We start from the raw sequence: 25,656 nt of genomic DNA, 5'->3' as shown, positions 1-25,656 counted from the left end.
GTGACGGCGTTTCTTTATTTCACTCCCTGTCTCAGTCACAGCTTTAACTTTGGAATAATTCATTATTCTACTGATGCAGTAATGAACCATTAAACATGCTTCAGATCAAAGCCTCGGGAGGATGTGACTCGTCGTCACGGTGATGGAGCGAACACGCTGACACCACCAGTGGCTGATGGGATTAATGATAATAAGCTGCTTTATGTTGAGAATAGAATCAGTAAGAAGTGGAGCAGACGCAGCAGCTGATCAGTGACTGAGTCGACCTCGTTCACTCCAGACGCACGTTTGACAGAAGGTACGTTCTTCTCTTTCTGTGTACGAAAGTTATTCAACATGTCGACGACATGTAAACATGTAGACGACATGTAGACGACATGTAGACGACAGTAAATTACGATGTAGCCTGTCACCAGACTCTTCTTCATGATTTTCTTTATTATTGAGGAGCAGAGAAATGTGAACTCTCCTCCTCGTGCTCTGGAAATCATTTGTTTTCAATGAGAAGCATTCAGTCTCTTTCTCTCAGTTTGTGATATTGTGTTAATCCACAGATTGAATCGCTCTGTGTTCACGTCTGTGTGAGAATCGAGTTCTAATGTTGCTGTCGTCATTGTTACTGGTTTTCTGTTTGTGACGATCTGATATTTTTACTCACAAACTTTATTTTCTGGGTAAAAATACAAGACTCAAAAAAAAGATGAGGAAAAAACAACTGAAGTTCATTTGATCATCAGGAAACTTCTGCATGTTCCTCATGTTCCTCATGTTCCCTCTGGTTCTTAATATTCCCTCTGGCTCCCTCATGTTTTTTAAAGGTTCCCTCTGGTTCCCTCATGTCGTCTCATCGTGTTCCCTCTGGTTCCCTCATGTTCCCTCTGGTTCCCTCATGTTCCCTTTGGTTCCCTCATGTTCCTCATGTTCCCTCATGTTCTTAATATTCCCTCTGGCTCCCTCATGTTTTTTAAAGGTTCCCTCATGTTCCTCATGTTCCCTCATGTTCTTAATATTCCCTCTGGTTCCCTCATGTCGTCTCATCGTGTTCCCTCTGGTTCCCTCATGTTCCCTCTGGTTCTTAATATTCCCTCTGGTTCCCTCATGTCGTCTCATCGTGTTCCCTCTGGTTCCCTCATGTTCCCTTTGGTTCCCTCATGTTCCTCATGTTCCCTCATGTTCTTAATATTCCCTCTGGCTCCCTCATGTCGTCTCATCGGGTTCCCTCATGTCGTCTCATCGTGTTCCCTCTGGTTCCTTCTCTTCCCTTGAGAACACTCATTGTGCACTTTGACAAAGCTCGTGTATTTTCTGGTCGTCAGGTGAAGTGAGGCTGATGTGAGGATGAGTAAGAGAGGGAGGAGGAGGAGCAGCCGGAGGAGGAAGAGCTCCAGCAGCAGCAAACGTGAGTCGCAGCTTTGGTCGTCGCGTGAGCTGAAGTTAATCCTGAGATTAACTGAGTCACATTTTCCAAACAACCTGCACGAAGGTTCCTCAGAGCAACAGAGTCTGAACCAGGGCTCATATCACATGTTCTATATTCATATATATTTATATATATAACATATTTTATAAGACTATTTAAAGTGACTGAACCTGTGTTCTCTCTCTGACCAGCAGGGGGCGACTCCTCTGGTAGTTTCTATAGAAGATGTCTCTTTCTAACGTCAGTAAACTTTGTCCTCAGGAGTTTTTGTCTCAGTCTCGAGTCGTCTTCAAACAGCTGATGTTCATTAATCAATTAAGATCATTTAGAGTCAAACAGACCAGAAAGCACCGGGTGTAAGGGGGGGGGGGGACCACAGTGTGATTGACAGCTAGTACCGTCCAATGGGGGCAGGTGGCAGGTGTAGGTGGGTGTGTCCTCAAGCTCTGAGTCAGGCTCCACCCCAATTATGGTTACTTCTGGTTTCAAAAACCAAGATGGTGCTGAACAAGATGCTAAACTCACAAACCAGCAGGGGGCGTCACGCTGAAGTTCGATACTTCACGCCGTGTCACAAGTGTCACGCTGCCCCCTGTCTGTAGTCACAATACTGACAGATGACCACCAACAATCCCTGTAACCATCAGTCAGGATCAGGATCCAGCATGTGAAGCAGTCATGAGGTCGTTGTTAACACGTTTGTTGTGTCTCTGCAGAGAGCGTCTCGCCGTACATCTTTCACAAGCACAACAAAAGCAACAGCGTCTGCTTCAGAGACGACGTCTTCGAAAAAGGTGAAACGGACTCGTTCCTCAAGGAAAACGTTCCGTCTGCGTCTGAAGATGAAGAGAAATACAACAACTGTCCTCCCAGAGAGAAGCGACTGAAACCAGATTATCACCTGAGTTCAAACCAAAGGAGCATCTACACCAAAACCACCGAGGACAAAGAGAAAGGAGTGAAGATCGTGACGTCGGTGTCCGTCAGCGACCTGGAAGACTCGTCCCCAAACATCACGTTTCAGCAGTTACACCAACCCTTGTCTAGTCCAACGCACTCCTCGACGCCAGTGACCAACATCATGAGAATCAACTGCAGCAGCTCCCAGGTCAAACTGGAAATTCAAGAAATTCTGCAGCTCAACACATCCGACGTCAAGACCACGTTTGTTTTTACGACCGACCAGAGGGACGTCGCTGAGACGAGCAGACGTGAGGAGACGTGGACTTCAAATAACAAAGCAGATAAAAACTACAGGTTTACTTTTGGCAGCTCGAGCAACAACATGGAGGAAGTTAGTGGCTCAAAATCGAAAATGTGGGACGATTCAAACTGCTGCCGATGCTGCGTCGGTCACAAACAACAAAAAGCGACAGACTGCTGGTCAGTAAATCCTCCATCGAGTCCACCGCCGCTCAACATCACAGCTCAGGAGAAGAGGAAGCGGTTTCACAAGAGCATCGATTCGTTCTGGGACATTCCTCCACCGCAGGAGTTTGCAGACGTTAAATACAACACTCTGGACGACCTGACCCTCCACCTGGAGGCCTGTGGGATCAGAACTCAGAGTCCTGCTGACCATCGCCTGCCAGAGTCCGGCCCGGCAGATCCAGCTCCTTCTTTTGATCAGTTTTCAGAATCTGACAATTACGAGTCCATGTCCATGAGACCGTCTCTGTCCACCAACAGGTCCAGCTTCACCAAAGACTTCATCAGCTCCCAGAAGAGAAAATCCTGGATCAGAAACAACAGCATCGCCACAGTCCAGCACAGAGCGTGTCCGTTACCACAGAAGAGGCGGCAGACGTTTCCTGGGACGTCAGAAGCTGCTGAGCTGATGCAGGACGACCTGCTGCTGCCCTACACCGAGTCCTTCTCCTCTCTGCTCATGTGCTCGCGTCCTCTCCAATCAGACAAGCTGGGGACGAGTCACCATGGCAACAACGAGGTCCCTGCATTTGGAATTGGAAATTATAATTCTTCTAAACAAAGCAGCCATGAGGGGAAACCAACATGTCTCAGTCCATTCTGTGTGACGAGCTCCGAAGAAAACGCTGATGATGTGTTTGGTGTCGCTGGAGGACGAGGATACGCTGATGAAGACATGAGGCAGGACTTCAAACAGAGCGTCTGCAGGGACAGAGACAGTCTGGACACTGATGACTGTGACTGTAAAGTTGATCAAACTGAAGTCCCCGACAGTGGATTTGATCAGGACGTAGAATATCAGGACTCAGAGAAGCTCAGTCAAAGAGCTCTTTCTATCCAGGTCATCCCTCCGTCCCGCAGCGGCTCGGAGGAGCAGATGCTGCAGATTCATCCTGTCAAGGTGGAGAATCAAGAAGATTCAGTTTCATCTTCACCCAAACATTCGTCCTCAGTCACGACTCTGAGCGTCGGCGCACTGGAGCAAAGATTCCTGCAGATGGACCTCAAGTCTTCTCAGAGTCGTCAGAACGATGCGACGGAATCTAAACCACCTGCTGACGAAACAGGAAACACCTGCACGTGTCTGCCGCTGACGTCAGAGGAGACAATCGATCTGCAGCAGGACGCAGGACGAAGAGGACCCGAGGACAAAGCTGCTGCTTCCTGTCCTGATGGAGAAATCCATGCAAAGGAGCAGCTGAGTAAAACCTACAGGGCCGAGAGACACACTATGTCCAGATGTGAGTCAAACTGAAATGAGACGTATTCTGTTCATCTTCATGTTGATTATTGAATTAGTGTAAAATGTCTTCATGCTCTAATGTCCAGAAACATTTCCTGTCCATCGCTGCAGCTCGTCTCCAACACCTGGTTGTAGCTCCTGTCTCTTTAAGACCCTCCTCCTTATAAAGTGTAGTCTGATTGGTCCGCTGGTCCACAGAGACGCTCTCGCTTCAGCTGGGTCACGTTCAAGATCAAAATGTTTTGCTTCAGTTCCCGCGTTGAACGACACGTTTCCTCCAAACGTGTCAGCGAGGCTCAGGGTTTGTTTTCTGTGGGTGTGTCAGAGCTGTTGTCCAATCAGCAGCGACGTGTATCGTCAGCACGTTCACAAAATAACGTTCCAACTCTGAAAACACGTCACATCTTTAATATTCATTCAAGTTTACATGAAACTCATGTTCATGTTTATTTGCAGGTTCCATAGACGCCAAAGAGCATCTGAAGCCTGGGATGCACATGGAGACAGAGGGCGGCGGCGGCGGCAGCGGCGGCGGCAGCGGCGGCGGCAGCGGCGGCGACCACTGGGCCAAGAGACGAAAGCTCTTTAAAGATAGTAAACAGTGGAGCTCAGCTGGAGGAAGCTCCATCACCAGTGATGTCACAGAGGAATCAGGTGACTCATACACACAGGATGCTTCCACCTGATTGGACGATAAGCTCATCGATGACCTCAGACCAGACTCAGAATCATTATGTTCTATGTGTACTTTTACTTTCTAGTATCCGAGGACACTCGCTCTATGGACATGACGACTCGAGACAATGAGGACGGAGGTTTTTATATGGAGACGTTCCACTCGTCGGCGTGGATTTACCAAGGAGACCACGTGGACTCTGGAATTATTCCTCCGAGCCTCAACACCAGAACTCGAGCTGTTTCAAGTGAGCGGAGATCACAGAGACAATTCTTTGAGTATTAAAACACTTGGAATAAAAACTGACGCTCAGACAATCCTGAAGTAAATAAACACGTTGGTTCTCTTTCAGTTCGAGAGCGGACCGTCAGGATCGATAAAGGATCAGGAGAGTATCCCTGGGGCTTTCGAATTCAGTTCTCCAAACCCATCGTGGTCACAGAGGTCGACACGAGTGAGTGTTTCACTGTCTCATCTCACACCGGCAGCAGCAGCGCCCCCTACAGCCACCTGTGGGGATTCATTCTGGCGGCCGCCCCCAGTCTTTAATCTCATGTTTTGTTCTTGAAGCATTTTTGTTTGTCTGATGAGTCGAAGTCGTATGAACACTGACGTATCTATAAACACAATTTCAGATTTAAAAAGATTTCCACAAAATGGTGACTGAGAAGGTTCCAGAAGTTTTCTCTCATGGACTCACTCTGACATGTTCCAGATGTTTTACTAGAGGCTGCAGGAGAAGATCCAGAACATGTCCAGAGACACTGACATTTGATCTCACATACAGAACATGTCAGGAACATGTGAGGAACACGTCAGGAACACGTCAGGAACATGAAGCAAACTTCAGATCATGACAACATGTTTCTTTGGTTTCAGACGGAGCCGCTGAAGAAGCCGGTCTGATGGTCGGAGATTACGTCCTCGCTGTGAACGGGACTGATGTCACCAGCATCCCTCATTCAGAGGCGGCTGATTTGGCTCGACAAGGTGAGTTCACACCTGGTGACCTGAGTTCACACCTGGTGACCTGAGTTCACACCTGGTGAGCTGAGTTCACACCTGGTGAGCTGAGTTCACACCTGGTGAGCTGAGTTCACACCTGGTGAGCTGAGTTCACACCTGGTGACCTGAGTTCACACCTGGTGACCTGAGTTCACACCTGGTGAGCTGAGTTCACACCTGGTGACCTGAGTTCACACCTGGTGACCTGAGTTCACACCTGGTGAGCTGAGTTCACACCTGGTGAGCTGAGTTCACACCTGGTGACCTGAGTTCACACCTGGTGACCATCACCTCAGAGATTAGATGGCTGCTTTTTATTTACAGTCTATGTTACAGGTTAAACCTTTAAATCAAGTTTGGGACGGTTGTGAACTGTGATGTTGAGTAAACAGATGTGGATGTAATGTTGATGTTGTAGGTCCAGATGTTCTCACTCTGACCATCGGGTCAGACATCGCTCGTGCTCCTAACACCCCCCGGCCGGGGTGTCGGGGTTACCTTCACAAACGCACCCAGTCTGGTCTGATTAAAGGCTGGAGGAAGAGGTGGTTTGTTCTCTCACACGACTCCTGTCTGTGCTACTACCGTCACAAACGGGTGAGCGGCGAGCAGGCGTCACAGTCAGGTTCTCTGCTTCCTGTAGAAAACACCTTGTGATGTAACTTCCTGTTGTCCACAGGATGAAGGAAAGAGACAAGCTCTGTCAGCGGTGAAGCTCGAGGGAGCCGAGGTCGGACAAGACGTTTCTCTGGGAAAACCTTTTGTGTTCAAATGTCGCCCCCTGTCTGTGAATCGAGTTTTCTTCTTCTGTGCTACGTCCAACCAGGAGATGAAAAGGTAAAACTCGCGGACGCTCGAAACCACAATTTCTTTCCCTCGCTGAGATCAACAGACGGTAAAACAGCAGCTTCACAAAGAGCTGAGCAGAAATGTTCAACATCTGTAATCATCTGTAAATACTGATAAACTGATCTCAGTCAAGAGTCTGGAGGTTCATTCTACAGAATGTGAGAACTTGTAGTTTGAAACATGTGATTTTGTTCTTGAATTATCTGACGAGTGCACGTCGTGTTAAATCTGTGTCTTTATGGTTTCAGGTGGCTGGAAGCGATGGAGCGAGCGATTCATCCTATTGCACAGGTAACTTCTTAACATGACGTGATACTCATCAAGTGTAATGTGTGAACCCCCGACACAGGGTGCAGCAGCGAGCAGGTCGAATATGTAGATGAATCAGAGACAACAGCCAATCAGAGCGTAGGATGAAGGAGTGAAGACGCTGACACCCGGAGAGACGCTAGTCGCATGTTTGTTGTGGTGAAACATTGTGTTGTGTTGGACCCAGATGATTTCAAACACTTTGAGAAACATTTATTCTACTTTCAGTTCTTTTGTTTAATCCAAGTCCCATCCGCTCACATGGAGGAGGCAGGTTTTCTGAGCTGTCATGTGGTCCATGTTTTCTCACACTTTGTTTGTCTCACATTGTAGAACCACGTGTGGGTGGACGTCACCAGACACAACTCAAGTCTGCCCCCGCTGGCCATGAAGAGCCCAGAGTGTCTTGGTTTGCTTCACAAAATGGACAGAGACACGTGGGCTCAACATTACTGCATCCTGAAGGACGGATGTCTTTACTTGTACAGCGGCATCCGAGCTACTCATGCACACGGTACAGAGACATGTCTCACGCTGTCGTGACTCTGATGAAGAGCAGTTTGTCCTCAGTGATGAATCTGGTGAATGTTGGTTGTATCTAATCGATCAGTGCACTCGTCCTCTGTCCTCAGGTGGCATCTACCTGCAGGGCTACACTGTTCGAGAGCAGCCGTACGGATCCAAGAAGTCCACCATAGAGCTGAAACCTCCGTGTGACGAGTTCAAGACGTTTTACCTCAGTGCCGAAAACCCCAACGAGAACAAACGGTGAGATGACGCAACTTTTACTAGAGGCTGCAGGAGAAGCTCCAGAAAATGTCCAGAGACACTGACTCAGACATTTGTTCTCACATGAGAACCTCCAAACATATCAGGAACACGTCAGGAACATATCAGGAACACGTCAGGAACACACCAGGAACATATCAGGAACACACCAGGAACACGTCAGGAACATATCAGGAACACGTCAGGAACATATCAGGAACGTGTCAGACACACGTCAGGAACATATCAGGAACATATCAGGAACGTGTCAGGCACACGTCAGGAACACGTTAGGAACATATCAGGAACATATCAGGAACATATCAGGAACGTGTCAGACACACGTCAGGAACACGTTAGGAACATATCAGGATCGTGTCAGGAACATATCAGGAACATATCAGGAACGTGTCAGGCACACGTCAGGAACATGTCAGGAACACGTCAGGCACACGTCAGGAACATATCAGGAACGTGTCAGGCACATGTCAGGAACACGTCAGGAACACACCAGGAACGTGTCAGGCACACGTCAGGAACACGTCAGGAACACGTCAGGAACACGTCAGGAACACGTCAGGAACACGTCAGGAACATATCAGGGACACGTGGTTCAGTTCAGGTCTGAAACAGCTCGTGACTCAGCTGAAGTTCATGCGTGATGTTCTCTCCAGGTGGATCCTTGCGATCAGAGCTTCAGTGAAGAAGTGGCTGCCGTTACATCAGGCTCTTCAGGATTACATGAACCGACCACCAGAGGAAACCAGGATGTGAGCAGGTCTGGCTTCAGTCTGGACTCAAGCTGCTGCTCCTGGATCAGATTCTGCTGCTGCGGAGATTCAGACGTCACGTGGGCGTGGCCTCAGTCGTAGTGAGAAAACATGATGCTGTATATTTTGCACTTTAGTTTTCCTCCTGTTTTCTGTTCAACTTGAATTTGGAGGTTTGCTCTTTTTCAGACTTTATCTCAGAACCTTATTTTATGTTCATTTCCTTTTTACTTGATGTATATTTACCATCGTGTCTTCTTCTGTCCATGTTTCTTTCTTCAGTCCTCTTGTCCTGTCACTCTCTTTAACCAGCCACAGGTTGTTTTTATACTGATTCTGGAGACTCACTTGAGAACACGAGCTTTTGATACTGTTGTTATCTGCTGTCACACAAATATAATTAGTCAAATAAATTCTACAATCAAATCCTCCATCTCAAATACATTCATCCATCTTCCTCCACATATCTGAGGTCGGGTCTCGATGTCGGCAGGTTCATCCGGATCTTCCACTTCCTGGTGACGTGTTGCTCCTCCTCCTGGTTCATCCCGAGGTCCGATGGGAAATGTCGTCCCTTCAGCGAGTTCTGGGTCTACCTCAGTTTCTATATATGTTTCATACGGGCCGAATGAAAACCAAACTGATCGGAAACACTTGAACAAACATCAGTGAGATAAGAACGACCTGGAAAGACAGAAACATCTTTGACAAACATTTATTTCACTTCTACATTTATTTTTAGTTTGGTTCCCCGTCCCATCTGCTAACATGGAGGAGGAGGGGCTTATACTGCAGCCAGACACCAGGGGGCGAATGAAATACTTTGGCTTCACACGTGGGAGCTGTCGTGTGGTCCACGTTCACTCTGTGGATTACAGACAGAATGAAGTATGAACAGATCAATAACAAAATGTTCTGCTGATGAATTGATTCTGTTAGTTCATGTGGTTGAGCTGCACTCACGTTAAATGATTATGAATATGAATATCAAAGTTCATATTTAGTCAAAGTCAAAGTGGATGAAGATGTGTTTGAAAGAAGCTTTAATAATCTTAACAGTCATTGGTTAACATCAAGCGTACATGTTGAGTTTGGCTTCAGGAATCAATAGAAGTGCATAAGAGTGACTTTACATACAGAACACAGTGAAACAGTCAGTTCAGCCCCAAAGCTTCAACGTGTCTGAAAATAGAACTGATGAAAGAATCATTTTATCTGTTCGACGTCTAAATAGACTGAATTTATATAAATGATTTATGATGGGGAAACACAAACGTGCTGATTTAGAACCAATTAGTCAAATAAATAGAAAAGATAAGTTGAACACAATCTAGATCTTTCTGTTTTGACTTACTCTACCGTCATTACTAAAATGACAAAAACTATTTTGTGAAACATTTATTTAACGTCTACTTACAGCAGCCAGTCACCAGGGGGCAGATCGGCTGAGTTGGTGTAACTGAGCCGTGACGTCGTCCGTCTTTACTGGATTGAACATTTCTGCCTCTTGCAGGTAAAATCAGAATCTGAGCTGCGATAACAAACTGTTCAGTTTTTCTATTTGAAATTCTTGATAGAGACAAAAGAACTTTCTAATGCTTTAGTGCAACAGAGCCAGTGTGAAGCTCAGGGGCTGAACACACTGTTCACACAACTGTAGGTGCGTTCACATGGCTTCTTTATGTACAATATTGCAGCGTTGACTGTGAACACCCAGCTGGTGGCGCGTGGTGATGAGATCAAGGTGCACTGACGTTTCCAGTCGACGTCCAACAGTGCAATCAGGTGCAGAAACAGGTTTCCTGCTGTAGAGGCATCGGGCTGTAAGGGGAACACACACACTCAGTAAAAAGACAATGTAAAAAACCAGAGATCATGGTTTTCTAAAGCCGACATGTTTCCAACCAGCCAGTAAACAGGAGCAGAAAAACACTGAAGTGATACTCCGAGTCTGCGTGTGGAGAGGAAGCATCACCATGGTAACTGTGAAGCATCACTCTGCAACATCCAACTCTCAGGTCAGAGTGTTTTCAAGGTCTAACTTAAAGCCTCTCTATGTAACTGACTGATCAACAGCGCCCTCTGCAGCCACACGTGGGGATTCATTCTGTAGGAAAAGACGCAGGACGCACGGGGCGGCCATGATGGGTGAGTGTATGTGTGACGCCAGACTCCATGACACGTCATCACTGACAGTGAGTTCAGTGTCTGTGTCACAGAGTAAATGACTGAACAGACAAGCCTGTGGCCCTGGCCACGCCTCCAGTGACCAGCTGTCAGACACAAAGGGAAAAGTCCACAGTCGTCTTTTTGTGATCAAATATTTAATTCAGTCTCAGAAGACGGATTGAGACGAATTAGAAAACGGACTCGTGGTCACAGGAGCTGATGACGTGATGTAAAATGATCTGTCTGATGCTAACTATCGACTCGAGACAGCAGAGCGACATATTTTAAAAAGTCACTAGAACACGTGGACAGAGGGAATAATTATAGATCTTTAAATGTACACACGTCATGTATTAGTATTCGACTCGTACTTTAATTACCTCACCTTCACTGAACAGATTTAACTGGAGCATCACTCAGTTTTTTTCCACTTGCCAATTTTATGATGAATAAAAGGTTTGAAATCACACTGATATTAACCAACAGCATAAAAGAGCAATAAATAAATTAGCAACATACTAAAACGATCATCCTGCTAAATTCACACTCGTCTGCATTAAGAGAAAATCACAAAACTTCCATCGACACGAGTCTCCAGAGAAACTCTGACTGGCCTGATAAGAACGGTGCAGTTTAAAGCTGATACTGTGTGAAATGTGCTTTTCTCAGCCGAGTGCGTCACCGACCACAAACACACAACACGGTCAATAAATAGGTTCACTAGTTATTGCTAAGTTTATATGATTCACATTTTTTTAACCTCATTACAATGTGAGGGCTAATTGAAGGATTTTCTTCACAACGTTATGCCACAAGGTAAAACCCCCCCGTTAATAATATAACAAGATTATCAGACTTCTTAAAGAACTGTTAATAATCTGAGTACAAACAAACCGAGCTGGAAATAGCACCTAAAACCCTGCAGGGCGGAGGACGCCTGAAAAAAAGCCTCCGCTGTGCTTTCATGTCTTGTTGCGGGTGAACACGCGCTCCCCTCGCAGGGTGAGGTGCTGCAGCTGGTACTGCAGCACCTCAGTGTCCGAGGACTCTTTGATACTGATTTTGTCCAGGTTGAGGTAGTCCAGAGACTTGGACTGAGCCCCCGTGCCTTTGAGCAGACAGAGAGGTAGCGGAGCGTGCAGGCTCCTCCCAGGTTCCCCATGAGCCAGGGACCTGAGGAAGGTGTCGCTCGAGCTGGGCATGCGCCTCCGTCTCCGCCCGTTGGCAGCGGGGATGTCGTAGGGTTGATAGTAGCGGCTTTTCCCTTTGAAGATTCGTGACGACCGGTGGACGCCCAAGTCCCCAGACTTGGGGGCGGTGCTCTTGGTGGGGCTGGTCACAGCTTCCGACACAGAGCCCTTCTCTGGAGCGCCTTCCGACCACTCGTGGGCCAGTTTGAGCAGCTCCTCGCCGGTGGTGAAGCCCACCAGGTAGTTTGAGTCCATGTGTAGGATCTGGTATCCCGCTACAGTTCCTCTGATGGGGGAGCATGGCGTGGAGGCGCAGCGAGGTCGCTCTGCCTCTGGCTTTAATGTGGCCTTGATCTCAGCTGCAGGACAAATGGAGACACGTGTCCTGGACACTCCACTGATATCCATTTCCATCTTCACAGACATGTCCTGAGAGAAGAGAGAAACATCATGTGAGTGGCTCATGTGTCAACACTCAGTGATCGTCAGATGCACGAGAGGAGTCATTCTCTATAGACTTCTATAGAAACTGCCAGAGGAGTCGCCCCCTGCTGGTCATTACACAGAAGACAGGTTTCAGCTGCAGCTTTAAACAGTGTGTGATGGTGGAGCTTCTTCTGTCGGAGCCGACACAGAGAATAGAAGCTTTATAACAGAACCAGAGGTTCAGTATGAACCTGTCATTGTTAACGAAGCAGCTGCTGCTGAACAGAAACACTGAGTTTCATTCTCTTCACTGATTCTGTCTCTTTAAATTTGATTTGATTTTATATTTTATATCAGAGTTTAATATTTTAATGTAAAAAAATCATGGAACACAAACTGTGTTTTCTTTGTTTCAGCATCAGAGGAACCAGACACCTCACACACACACACACACACACACACACACACACACACACACACACACACACACACACACACACACACACGAGGCGTGATGCTGCGTTTAATGTCGCGGTTCTCGGAGCGGACGAGGGGAAGATGGCTGAGCTACAGGCCCGGACCAGCCTCCCTCCGCCCGGACACACACACACACCAGCACCGGACCTGTTCTCCGGTTCACCGGGCGCTCACCGCATTTAAAACACGCCCGATGGAAAGATGCGAGGCTGGAGGAAGAGGAGGGACGAGGATGAAGAGGATGAAGCTGATGAAGATGATACACAGAATAAATGGAATGAAGAGAATAACGAGAATGAAGAGGATGAATATAATTCATATAATGAAGAGAACACAGAAGATGCAGAGACAGAGAAGAAGGAGAATTATTCCTGTTCCATTAAACACGTGAAATAAAACGTGAGGAAGAATCGAACCTGTTTGTTGCGGATGATCCGATGATCCACCTCTGTCGCTGCACTGAGACTCCGCCCCTCACCGGCTTCCGTCAACAGACGCGAAACTACACTTCCGGTTTGTATAAAGAGTCTATATTAAAAACATTTATATAAACAGTTTATAATATAAACTGTCTATAATAAAACATTTATATAAACAGTCTATAATAAAAACAGTCTATAATATAAACTGTCTATAATAAAACATTTATATAAACAGTCTATAATAAAAACAGTCTATAATATAAACTGTCTATAATAAAACATTTATATAAACAGTCTATAATATAAACAGTCTATAACAAAAACAGTCTATAATAAAAACTGTCTATAATAAAACATTTATATAAACAGTCTATAATATAAACAGTCTATAACAAAAACAGTCTATAATAAAAACTGTCTATAATAAAAACTGTCTATAATAAAACATTTATATAAAGAGTCTATAATATAAACAGTCTATAATAAAACCTTTATATAAACAGTCTATAATATAAACAGTCTATAATAAAAACAGTCTATAGTAAAAACAATCTATAATAAAAACATTTATATAAAGAGTCTATAATATAAACAGTCTATAATATAAACAGTCTATAATAAAACCTTTATATAAACAGTCTATAATAAAACATTTATATAAAGAGTCTATAATATAAACAGTCTATAATAAAAACTGTCTATAATAAAAACTGTCTATAATAAAAACTGTCTATAATAAAACATTTATATAAAGAGTCTATAATATAAACAGTCTATAATAAAACATTTATATAAACAGTCTATAATAAAACATTTATATAAACAGTCTATAATAAAAACATTTATATAAACAGTCTATAATAAAAACAATCTATAATAAAAACATTATATAAACTGTCTAAAATAAAAACAGTCTATAATAAAAACGTTTATATAAACTGTCTATAATAAAAACTTTTATATAAACTGTCTATAATAAAAACATTTATATAAACTGTCTATAATAAAAACTTTTATATAAACTGTCTATAATAAAACTTTTATATAAACTGTCTATAATAAAAACATTTATATAAACTGTCTATAATAAAAACATTTATATAAACAGTCTATAATAAAAACTTTTATATAAACTGTCTATAATAAAAACATTTATATAAACTGTCTATAATAAAACTTTTATATAAACTGTCTATAATAAAACATTTATATAAACATCATATAATAAAACATTTATATAAACTGTCTATAATAAAAACATTTATATAAACATCATATAATAAAACATTTATATAAACTGTCTATAATAAAAACATTTATATAAACTGTCTATAATAAAACATTTATATAAACATCATATAATAAAACATTTATATAAACTGTCTATAATAAAAACATTTATATAAACATCATATAATAAAACATTTATATAAACTGTGAACATAAATAAATGAGGGCATGTCGCTTTAAGAGGCTGTGATGTCAGACGCACGGCGTGCTGACGCTTCAGTGACGTAGACACGCAGGGCGCCTTGGTTTAAAGTCCCGGGAACAGAGACCAGCGGAGGAGACACGTTGTCATCAGACCGGGGACATGTCCACAGACAGGTCCACAGACATGTCCACAGACAGGTACGGTACCGAGACACGACACAGCCGGTCAGTGTGAGGCTGAATGAACCGGGACCGTGAGAAACTGAGCTCACACCGTGTTTCTGTGGGAGAGCTAACAGCGAGCTAACAGCAGGCTAACAAGGGGCTAACAGGAGGCTAACACTCATCTGCACCACACTCTGTCTGTAGTCTGTGTGTAGTCTGTCTGTAGTCTGTCTGTAGTCTGTCTGTAGTCTGTCTGTTGGTTTGTTTACTCTGTTTGTTCAACCGGAAGCAGCTTTACTCCAAAAACACGATGATGATACCGCGCGTTCATGTGATCCAGGCCTCGGGTCTGAGCTCGTTCCCGCGCAGTGAACTGAGCCTGCGGATCAACAACAGTTCAATTAAAACTTTATTTAAACTTTAGATCGATGAACAATGAAGAGTGTGAGAGTGTGTGTGTGTGTCTCTCTCTCTCTCTCTCTGTGTGTGTGTATATGTGTGTGTGTGTCTGTCTCTCTCCGTGTGTGTCTGTCTCTCTCCGTGTGTGTCTGTCTCTCTCCGTGTGTGTCTGTCTCTCTCCGTGTGTGTGTCTGTCTCTCTGTGTGTGTGTGTCTCTCTCCGTGTGTGTGTCTGTCTCTCTGTGTGTGTCTCTGTGTGTGTGTGTCTGTCTCTGTGTTTGTATATGTGTGTGTGTGTCTGTCTCTCTGTGTGTGTGTGTGTGTCTGTCTGTCTCTCTCTCTGTGTGTGTGTGTGTGTCTGTCTCTGTGTGTGTGTGTCTGTGTGTGTGTGTCTGTCTCTGTGTGTGTGTGTCTGTCTCTGTGTGTGTGTGTGTGTGTCCTCTCCACGGTTTTCATCCTGAGGTGTTTAATATTTGTGTCTTTTTTTCCCAGCATGCCTCTGCAGGACCTGCCCTGCCTCAGTCTTCGGGGCTCCATGTTGTCTCAGAGGACGAACAAGCGCAGGTCCAGATGTGGAGTGAGCGAGGGCCTGGACGCAGAGTGCACCCCCACAGAGCTCATCCAGATGTGCTCACCCCGACACAAGCTCCAGCGGCTCTGCAGCAAAGACAAGGAGAACGACTGTGGACACTTCGTCCTGGCTCGGAGGTCCAGGAGGAAGAAGGAGTCTTCTTCAGGTGGGAAACTTCTCTGAGACGTCCCCTCCAGCTGATGAATCTGTCTGTCTGAGACGTCCAGATGTTTCTGCTCCTCATCTGTTGAGAAGCCGCTCGTCACCGTTTCATTCTCTTCAGCAGGAGTTTCATGGGACAGTTTACCAGACGAGCTGCTTCTCAGGGTCCTCGTCTGCCTCCCTCTGCAGGACCTGCTGCGGGTGTCCACTGTCTGCAGGCGCTGGCACCGCTTAGTGTGAGTCTCTCACACTGACCACACAGCTACACTACACAACATGTCTACACAACACGACTACACAACTACACTACACAACATGTCTACACAACACGACATGTCTACACAACACGACATGTCTACACAACACGACCACACAACTACACTACACAACATGTCTACACAACACGACCACACAACTACACTACACAACATGTCTACACGACACGACTACACGACCACACAACACGACCACACAACACGACTACACGACACGACATGACGCTGTCACGACTCTGTAATAAACCTTCATCTCATTACGTGTGTGTCTCTGTTGTGTGTCTCTGTTGTGTGTCTCTGTTGTGTGTCTCTGTTGTGTGTCTCTGTTGTGTGTCTCTGTTGTGTGACTCTGTTGTGTGTCTCTGTTGTGTGACTCTGTTGTGTGTCTCTGTTGTGTGACTCTGTTGTGTATCTCTGTTGTGTGACTCTGTTGTGTGACTCTGTTGTGTGTCTCTGTTGTGTGTCTCTGTTGTGTGACTCTGTTGTGTGACTCTGTTGTGTGTCTCTGTTGTGTGTCTCTGTTGTGTGTCTCTGTTGTGTGACTCTGTTGTGTAACTCTGTTGTGTAACTCTGTTGTGTGACTCTGTTGTGTGTCTCTGTTGTGTAACTCTGTTGTGTGTCTCTGTTGTGTGTCTCTGTTGTGTGTCTCTGTTGTGTGACTCTGTTGTGTGACTCTGTTGTGTGTCTCTGTTGTGTGTCTCTGTTGTGTGACTCTGTTGTGTGACTCTGTTGTGTGTCTCTGTTGTGTGTCTCTGTTGTGTCTCTGTTGTGTGTCTCTGTTGTGTAACTCTGTTGTGTGACTCTGTTGTGTGACTCTGTTGTGTGTCTCTGTTGTGTGTCTCTGTTGTGTGACTCTGTTGTGTGACTCTGTTGTGTGTCTCTGTTGTGTGTCTCTGTTGTGTGTCTCTGTTGTGTGTCTCTGTTGTGTGACTCTGTTGTGTGACTCTGTTGTGTGACTCTGTTGTGTGACTCTGTTGTGACTCTGTTGTGACTCTGTTGTGTGTCTCTGTTGTGTGTCTCTGTTGTGTAACTCTGTTGTGTAACTCTGTTGTGTGACTCTGTTGTGTGACTCTGTTGTGTGTCTCTGTTGTGTGACTCTGTTGTGTAACTCTGTTGTGTAACTCTGTTGTGTAACTCTGTTGTGTGACTCTGTTGTGTGTCTCTGTTGTGTGTCTCTGTTGTGTGACTCTGTTGTGTGACTCTGTTGTGTGACTCTGTTGTGTGTCTCTGTTGTGTGTCTCTGTTGTGTCTCTGTTGTGTCTCTGTTGTGTGTCTCTGTTGTGTGTCTCTGTTGTGTGTCTCTGTTGTGTGACTCTGTTGTGTGACTCTGTTGTGTGTCTCTGTTGTGTAACTCTGTTGTGTGACTCTGTTGTGTGACTCTGTTGTGTGACTCTGTTGTGTGTCTCTGTTGTGTATCTGTTGTGTGACTCTGTTGTGTGACTCTGTTGTGACTCTGTTGTGTGTCTGTTGTGTGTCTCTGACGCAGGTTGGATGAGTCCCTGTGGCACAGCGTGGACCTGGAGGGGTTGACTCACATGGGAGCGGCTCTGCAGCAGGTTTTGAACACGGGCGTCCGCAGGCTGCGCTGCCCTCGCTCCTTCGTGGAGAACCTCCTCTTCTCCACCTCCAGGTGCGTCGAGCAGAGACGTCCTGTCGGTTCTGTTCTTGACTGAAGTTTCTCCAGAGTGAAGGATTTCCGGGTGTTTTGATGTATTGTTGAGTTTGTTGTTTATATTTTACGATGCTGTTAAAAGTTCCATGAAGCTGCAGCTTCGTCCGTTTTCCTCCGAGGTCGTTTCCTGCTGCTCTGACTTCGTCGCCGTGCCTCCGGCTCGTGCTGCGAATGAAGTGTTTTAAAACTTAAACGTGGGAGAACCTGGTGTTGATGCCACTTTCCCCGTCTCCTCCCTCGGTCAGCCCGCTGCAGCTGGTTCAGCTGGACCTGTCCAGTTCCATCATCCCCACCTCAGCTCTGGAGAGCGTCGTCTGTCAGTGCAGCACGTTGGAGTATCTGAGTCTGGAGGGTCTGCGGCTCTCCGACGCCATCATCAAGTAAGACTCCCACTAACTCCGCGTCTCAGGCCTCAGCTCACCAGGACTCCTCGTCTCAGGCCTCAGCTCACCAGGACTCCTCGTCTCAGGCCTCAGCTCACCAGGACTCCTCGTCTCAGGCCTCAGCTCACCAGGACTCCTCGTTTAGGTTCTGTGTTCATGTTGCTGATATGAAAAACTGTTCAACAGAAGAGTTTTCTTTATTCAGTTTCTCTACATGTGTGTTTCCCTTTAATTCACAGTTTCAGACCTTGTTACTCCCTGGGAACTGTTTGCATCTCCTCAGTGAATATCAGTGTAGCGGCTCCTCTGAGACCTGTGACTGTCTGTGAAGAGTGAATTCAAGTCGTGGATGATCTCTGACCTTTTTGTCTCTCAGCGCTCTGGCGATGAACGTGAACCTGCTGCAGCTCAACCTGAGCGGCTGCTCCGGCTTCTCTGCTGCCGCTCTGGCCGACATGTTCACGTCCTGCTGCAGGTCAGTGACTCGGCCTCCGTCTGTGGACACGCTAATAACACGTCACCTCTGTGCTCTATTGATGTTTTTGGTTTTTCCTCTTCTGTGCAGGATCGAGCAGCTGAACATCTCATGGTGTGAATTCAGCAGCGATCATGTGAAGAGTGTCGTCAGTAATCTGAGCTCCAGTGTCACTCACCTCAACATCAGTGGTTACAGAGAAAGTCTCTCGCTCGACGGTGAGCGAACATGTTCACCTACAGGGAAACAACAGATCTCAGGATATAAATCCACCTTTTCACTCGTGGTTTTGTGTTTTCGGTGCGAACTGCTTGTTGTGACGATACTGCAGCGATGCTCATGTTGAGATCAAACCTCACTCGTATATTTCTCAACAGATGTGAAGGTGCTGGTCGGGAGATGTCCTCACATTCAAACTTTAGATTTAAGGTAAGAGCCTCAGACAACAAATTAAGATGGACGACGTCTCGGATGTGAAGCCACCATCTTGTGTTGATGGCGTCGGAGTGCGTTGTCGTGGAGCTGTGATATCGATACTTTCATGACCATTTGTTTAAAACAATAAAATCTGCATTAATTCACGTTCAACAGTTTCAAAGTACCGAAGCAGATTTTCAACTCGAGGCCTCGTTAAAGAAAAATCCACAGATACTCGACCTGTGTCTTTTTTACTGTTACTCACCGTTTCCTGTGTTAACGTTAAATAAAGTATTATATGAACGTTTAGTTTAGTCCCGTCTGCTCGAACGTCTCGTGACGCATCACAAGTGGTTGAACTGTTGGAGCCGTCACGTCGTCCATCTTGAGTCTCTGATTAAAGTGAAAGCAACATGAGTCCGTCTCTCTCTCCAGCGACAGCACTCTGCTGATGGCCGACAGCTTCCCTGTACTCGCTCAGCTCAAGAATCTCCTGCATCTGTCCCTGAGTCGCTGCTACCACATTCACCTCGCCGCTCTCACGTAAGTCCCCCCCCCCCCCCCTCCGCTGCCGTCACAGAGTCACTGAGCCCAGAACCCAAATCTAACCTGTGTCAAACCTGCAGGGACCTGGGGACGACGTTCCCCCTGCTCTGCCTCCTGGACGTCTTTGGCCTGGTGCACGACGGCCACCTCCCCTCTCTGAAGAAAGAGCTGCCTCGCGTCAGCATCAACTCCCGGCCCTTCTCCAGCATCGCCCGGCCCACGCCCGCCAGCAGGCTGGCCGGCTCCCTCACTGAGCGCACCATGTGGGGCAGCGGGTGTCGGCTGAGGCTCGGGCCGCAGTGATCACGTCCTCCGGGTTAGTTTGACGCAGCAGTATACGAACACACGAGGAGCCTGATGAGGCCGAGCAGTTTCAGCGTTGGCTGACGTTAACGGTGCTAAAGGTCTGTAAGTATTAAACATGTCAGCGTAGAGACGCCTTTTTTATTCAGGAGAGTTGAATCTGTTCGTGTTTTAATGAATTAACAGAATGTTTATGAATGTTCGGGACAGCCGAAGCCTGGGACGTGTTCATGGGATGATAAATCTTCTATTCTTGGCTGAAACATGCAGAGAGCAGATGAATCAGAATAGTTTTTATGTGAAATGATGGATTTTCTTAATGATGCTCACTGTTGTAAAGATGTAGCTGAACTGTCTCTGATCACTCGTGTACGTTTGACCCGTCCGGTGGTTTTATGATCATCTCATTATGTAGATTTGATCCATTTCATTCAGACTCTGCAGTGAATCATCCAGTTCAAAGCAAACTGTTCATTTCTCTTCTGACTTTGAAGTAAATCACTGAATTACACTCAAATCTTCTGCGTCCTCACTTCTCATGAAACATCACTGGTGTATGAATAAGTAGAATCACTGCGCTGTGTTTATGAGCTTATACCGACCAGTGCAGTCTTACGTTTGCATGACCCCCCCCCCCACCCGTTCATATAAGCTCACTGTGACCTTTGACCTCCAAAGTCTAATCAGTTCATCCTTGATTCAAACTGAATGTTTGGACCAAATCTGAAGAAACTCCTGAAAGACGATATCGTGTGGACGAGAATGATGCAGAGCCAGACATTTTTTCAAATACTTTATCAGATGAACACAAAAAACCTCTTTACACAGTGACACGTCATGTCCTGTCTTTGGCACGATGCATTTTACAATTTAATGATCATTTTGTTAGTGACACCAAAGTCGACACGGCTCAGAGACCAGGACGTGTCCCAAGATGCATCACTGACAATACATGTTTACGCAGAACTCTCCAAACCGGCTCCACTGTTCAAACTGTTCCTTTAAACGTCCCAATCCAACAACCAAAGTTTCTCAGTTTGTTCCTGTGCTGTGGAAATATTGATCGTGTTCGCTGCAGGAGCAGTTTCAGAAGAACTTCCAAAATTTAATTTCCTGTTTGTGAAGTTTTCAAACAAACTTAGACCAAAAAAAAAAAAAAAAGGCCCAAAATTCAGTTTTTAGTGCATTTCATTTTTTCTTTCTCAGCACCCGCAGCTACAAAATATAAATCCTATAAACCCTTTATTCCAAAAATATCTTCAGTCAACAACACCGTAACGTCCACCACTGTTTCTGATGAATCTCCGTCCTCGGAGCTGCAGCTCTGGTAAAAACGTGGAAACAGTCCTGAAGAATGTTTCTCTGTTGGATCTGTTTTTAAATGATTTTACATTAGAGCTCGACTGATTTATCCCATGAATCTCTCACAGACATCAGTGTTCACGTTAATACAAATCTTTTACAGAATAAACGTAGAAAAGAATTTGCCTTTGTTCATATTTTACATAAAAATATTTTGAGTTCTATAAGTTTGATTGTGTCTGTTTTTATTTAGTTATTTTGAAAGAGTTTTAAGACTAAAATAAAATATTAACTTAATTTTCAATTTCGGCACAAAAAATCCACATTAATCAAAAACTCTTCAGTGTTTGCGACTTATTCTTAAATATCTGCGTGTTCAGACTCTGGATTGTCGATAATCTGTGGTTATACAAACACGTCTCCATCTCCTGTTGATTTCAGTCCGAGAATAAACATGTTATTTTAATCGAGGGACAGAAACTGAAGCTTCGTCTCGTCTGAGTCTCTTTGATTTAAACAGATCATAGTTTAGTAACTTGTGAAAACGCTGCTCGTCTCTACAGGATTAATAATCGTTGATAAGATGATAATTGGACAAAGTGGGATGATTTATTAAAAAAAAAAAAAAAAGTCTCAAAGGAAAAACAGATTTCGATTATTTATCTGATTTGGAGAAAAAGCACGAATCACACACCAGAAACGTTGATACCTTTTCGTCAGGTATAAAAACACTTGTGGAGCTAAAAGCTAAAAACTGGTTCTTCCCTTTGACCTTTGACCTGATCGTCAGGCGCCACGTGCTCTGAACGCGGCTCAGTTTTCTAGAACCACCGTCCGGAGGTGGTCGTCCTCGCTCATGCTGATTGTAGCGATGGCGCCGTCGTTGAACTCGAATGACGTCCCACCATCGACGACCATGCAGGCGTCCCAACACCGAGAGCGGACACACACCCTGATGGAGCGAGAGAACAACACTTAAACATCTTTACCGACTGAACTTATTTCTTTTCCTGTTTTCAACCACGTTCGTTTGTTGATATCCACATTCGCTTTAGTTAAACGCATCACTGTTGCTATGGTTACGCCTCTGAACGGTCACTCACTTGTGTGCGAAGCCTCTCTGTCGACTGTTGGAGAAAACTCTGTTGACGATCGGTTCCCTGATGCTGTAGAACAAGCGTCTGTCGTCCGGCCCGAACACCAACGACTCGTTGTATTCCTCGGTAACTGAACACGCACGCACGCACGCACGCACGCACGCACGCACGCACGCACGCACGCACGCACGCACGCACGCACGCACGCACGCACGCACGCACGCACGCACGCACGCACGCACGCACGCACGCACGCACGCACGCACGCACGCACGCACGCACGCACACACACACACACACACACACACACACACACACACACACACACACACACACACACACACACACACACACACACACACACACACACACACACACACCATCATCATCATCATCATCATCATCATCATCATCATCACATAAGTCACTAAAATCATGTCAACAACAGACACGAGGCCGATCAACTCACCCTTTTCAATAAATTCTCGACTCAGTGGAATCTCCAGACCTGACAGAGACTTTCCTGAAACACAAACATTTTACTGATCAGAACATTTCAGAGATAAACCTGGTTTACTTCAGACTTCACAGAGACAGAGACACACAGACAGACACACAGACAGAGACACACTGAGAGACACAAAGACAGAGACACACAGAGACACAAAGACAGAGACACACTGAGAGACACAAAGACAGAGACACACAGAGACACAAAGACAGAGACACACACAGAGACACAAAGACAGAGACACACAGACAGACACAAAGACAGAGACACACAGAGACACAAAGACAGAGACACACTGAGAGACACAAAGACAGAGACACACAGACAGAGACACACTGAGAGACACAAAGACAGAGACACACAGACAGAGACACACTGAGAGACACAAAGACAGAGACACACAAAGACAGAGAGACACAGAGACACACTGAGAGACACAAACACAGAGAGAGACACACAGACAGAGACACACTGAGAGACACAGAGACACACAAAGACACAGACACACTGAGAGACACAAAGACAGAGACACACACAGACAGACAGACACACACACAGAGACAGAGACACAGAGACACACAAAGGCAGAGACACAAACACAGACACACAGACAGAGACACACAGACAGACACACACACAGAGACACACAGAGACACACCGATCTTTAAAAGCTCCTCTGCAGCCTGTCCAGCCAGTTTGTTGATGTTATATGACCTGTGGACACAAGACAGAAGACTATGAAGCAGCTGGAGAAAGGACTGGTACAGACTAACACCTGGATTCTCTTGTTCCTGTAACTGCAGATGTTCTACAGCAGAAATATTATGTTAAAGGTGTTTGGACTCGTGAGCCGGTGGACGCGTCGAGGCTGGTGATTGGCTCTCTGGTTTCCTTCAGGTGTTTTAAAGCCGGCAGGGTCTGAACGGTCATTCCAGAAAATCCTCCTTTCTGGAATGTTCCTTTAGTGCAGGACAAACATGTAGATCAAAGGGTTTCCTGGTTTCGACCAGTGTCCCTGAAGGCAACACTGGACCCGACAGAATCACGTTTCTCTTGCTGCTGTTAGCAACAAGCTAAAGTACTGATGCTAATAACTACGTCGAGCTGAGATGACGGGTGGTTACCAGGCTTTGGATCCTGTTCCTGTGCAGATGCTGAGTCCTGAGCTCTTCTGCTTTTCCCACGGGCCGTCGTCCACAGAGATCTCATAGTACGAAGCCCTATGAAGCAAGAGGAGCACATGGTGTTTGAAGGGTTTTAACTTCCCCCTGTGGTGGACAGAGATCCCACTGATGAGTGCTGGAGGGGGGAGGGGTTACAACATGCACACGAGCATCAGACGGAGTTAACGTCGGCTCAGACGATGGACGTACCTGGAGGACAGAGACTCTCCGATGAAGATTTCATTCAGGCTTCTGATGGGGAGGAGACTGGGCTTGGAGAAGCTCTCGTGCAGCGTTCCTGTCTCTGAGAAAACTTTAAGATTAGTTGAAGAACAAAAACAGTTTCAAGATAAATGACGTGATCAAACTGTTGTGGACAGAGGGACGGGTGAGGTGGACGAGTCCTACTGTGTTGTCCGTCCATGGTGGTGATGCGGTGGGCTTGGCTGTGCTGCTCCAGGCTCAGCTGCTGCTCGTGCAGATCCACCGACGTGGGATTGATTCCTGTGCCTTCCAAGTGCACGCGAATCCTCTGACGCCAAAGCCACCTGACCACAGCAGAGGACAGATGTTTGCTCTGATTGTCAAGAACCTGCTGGTGTTTTTAAATGTGCTGAATAAATACAAATACGTGGGATAAAGATCGATTATAGATTCATCTGACTCAGCGATGTAGCTCGTGTGTCCCTGGTTTTATTTATCCAGCCTGTCCCTGCGTTTGAAGATGTTTGTTTTCATGTCAACAAACAAACTGAGTTGAAAAATCTTAGATGTTTTTTTTAATGAAGAATTTTTTGTAATTTAAAACATTTTTATTTAAATTGAAATTATTTTGGGGTGAAGGGGTGTGAATACTTTCTGAACACACATTATACGAGTGACGAGTATTTGTACATGTGAATGAGAATACATGTATGTGAAAGAAGAATGCGTGTGTCCGTGAGGCCCAGAATGCATTATGTCCCGCGTGGCCCCTCGTACAAAAGCACTCTGATGATTGTTGGATAAATACGCACCTGAACTCACCACGACAGAGTTTCTCCAGTGCCTCTGGGAAGGCACGAGTGTAACGAACAGGCAGACACAGGTGACCTTCTGACCTTTGTTAAAGAGACACGTGAGAAGTGGACGTTAGAGACACGTGACAGAAGACGTCTCCTGTCCCCCTCAGAAAGACACAGAACAGGTTCTATGAAACAAGTTCAGAGCTTTACCTCTCAGGGTCAGTGTTCACTCCAACCACCGGTTTGTCTTTGCTCAGAACTTTACTGGCAACAAGCAGCATTGTCCCGTCACCTGACAAAACAAACTGCCGTTAGAGAACTTGTGTTGTCTGCAGCTTTTGTTCATGCGACTCTTTAACCCCTCGGTTCAATAAGTGAGAGTCCGGCCTGTTCGTACGTCACGCCCGCACACAGTAAGATTCTGTTATCATACGTTCACACGTTCCAACAAAGAGTAACCACGACAACGAGCGCTCGAACATTCACGTCTGAAACGTTTGTTCTGCAGAATAAACAATGCAGAGAAGATGTGAACTGACGTTTATACAAACATCATGACACAAAGTGTTTCTTTCAAATTCATAGAATAAAGTTTATGGTTAAACTTTAAATCATGAAACCTCAAT

At 45.5% G+C, this 25,656-nt stretch overlaps 5 protein-coding genes across 10 annotated transcripts in view; 2 read left to right on the top strand and 3 right to left on the bottom strand.

Moving 5' to 3' along the window:
• Positions 1-25,656, bottom strand: part of pomk (protein O-mannose kinase) — a 52,021-nt gene that overhangs the window by 18,029 nt on the left and 8,336 nt on the right. The window lies entirely within an intron of this gene.
• Positions 4-8,894, top strand: pdzph1 (PDZ and pleckstrin homology domains 1). The gene is made up of 13 exons (XM_069514176.1): positions 4-298; positions 1,317-1,399; positions 2,137-4,089; positions 4,548-4,745; positions 4,853-5,014; positions 5,120-5,221; positions 5,647-5,757; positions 6,191-6,369; positions 6,452-6,609; positions 6,870-6,912; positions 7,264-7,444; positions 7,563-7,698; positions 8,373-8,894. Exons 2-13 carry the CDS (start codon positions 1,339-1,341, stop codon positions 8,470-8,472), a joined length of 3,384 nt encoding a protein of 1,127 aa, XP_069370277.1. The 5' UTR covers positions 4-298; positions 1,317-1,338; the 3' UTR covers positions 8,473-8,894.
• Positions 9,495-13,283, bottom strand: macir (macrophage immunometabolism regulator). 4 transcript variants are annotated; one of them, XR_011239203.1, is made up of 4 exons: positions 13,147-13,201; positions 12,905-12,977; positions 11,549-12,256; positions 9,495-10,289 (listed from the first exon to the last, which is right to left on the bottom strand). XR_011239203.1 is itself a non-coding variant. In XM_069514193.1 (3 exons), exon 3 carries the CDS (start codon positions 12,251-12,253, stop codon positions 11,600-11,602), a length of 654 nt encoding a protein of 217 aa, XP_069370294.1. In that variant the 5' UTR covers positions 12,254-12,256; positions 12,905-12,977; positions 13,147-13,200; the 3' UTR covers positions 9,495-11,599. The 4 variants fall into 4 exon arrangements, 1 of the variants encoding a protein (XP_069370294.1); XR_002203945.2 differs by lacking the exon at positions 12,905-12,977 and having other exon boundaries at positions 11,532-12,256; positions 13,147-13,283; XR_002203944.2 differs by lacking the exon at positions 12,905-12,977 and having other exon boundaries at positions 13,147-13,283.
• skp2 (S-phase kinase-associated protein 2, E3 ubiquitin protein ligase) lies at positions 14,622-20,464 on the top strand. Of its 2 annotated transcripts, none has more exons than XM_069514189.1 (10): positions 14,622-14,772; positions 15,642-15,886; positions 16,007-16,118; positions 17,644-17,787; positions 18,075-18,209; positions 18,589-18,687; positions 18,778-18,905; positions 19,065-19,116; positions 19,540-19,647; positions 19,731-20,464. In XM_069514189.1, the coding sequence occupies exons 1-10, from the start codon at positions 14,747-14,749 to the stop codon at positions 19,951-19,953; spliced, it is 1,272 nt and encodes a 423-aa protein (XP_069370290.1). In that variant the 5' UTR covers positions 14,622-14,746; the 3' UTR covers positions 19,954-20,464. The 2 variants fall into 2 exon arrangements, with proteins under 2 accessions (XP_069370290.1, XP_069370289.1); XM_069514188.1 differs by having other exon boundaries at positions 14,625-14,784.
• Positions 21,874-25,656, bottom strand: part of nadk2 (NAD kinase 2, mitochondrial) — a 5,571-nt gene continuing 1,788 nt past the window's right edge. Inside the window, exons 4-12 of one of the 2 annotated variants that reach the window (XM_069514186.1) lie at positions 25,241-25,322; positions 25,043-25,126; positions 24,435-24,574; positions 24,237-24,330; positions 23,988-24,131; positions 23,522-23,577; positions 22,822-22,875; positions 22,359-22,482; positions 21,874-22,207 (exon numbers count right to left, since the gene is read on the bottom strand). In XM_069514186.1, the coding sequence (XP_069370287.1) occupies positions 22,069-22,207; positions 22,359-22,482; positions 22,822-22,875; positions 23,522-23,577; positions 23,988-24,131; positions 24,237-24,330; positions 24,435-24,574; positions 25,043-25,126; positions 25,241-25,322 (917 nt within the window). In that variant the 3' untranslated portion in view covers positions 21,874-22,068. The remainder of the gene's footprint in view (positions 22,208-22,358; positions 22,483-22,821; positions 22,876-23,521; positions 23,578-23,987; positions 24,132-24,236; positions 24,331-24,434; positions 24,575-25,042; positions 25,127-25,240; positions 25,323-25,656) is intronic. The other variant, XM_069514187.1, reaches the window with a different exon arrangement.

Source organism: Paralichthys olivaceus, chromosome 18 (assembly GCF_024713975.1).
Source record: "Paralichthys olivaceus isolate ysfri-2021 chromosome 18, ASM2471397v2, whole genome shotgun sequence".
Classification (NCBI taxonomy): Eukaryota; Metazoa; Chordata; class Actinopteri; order Pleuronectiformes; family Paralichthyidae; genus Paralichthys; species Paralichthys olivaceus.
Note: the sequence above shows the minus strand (reverse complement) of the source record. Positions and strands in the feature narration are given on the sequence as shown.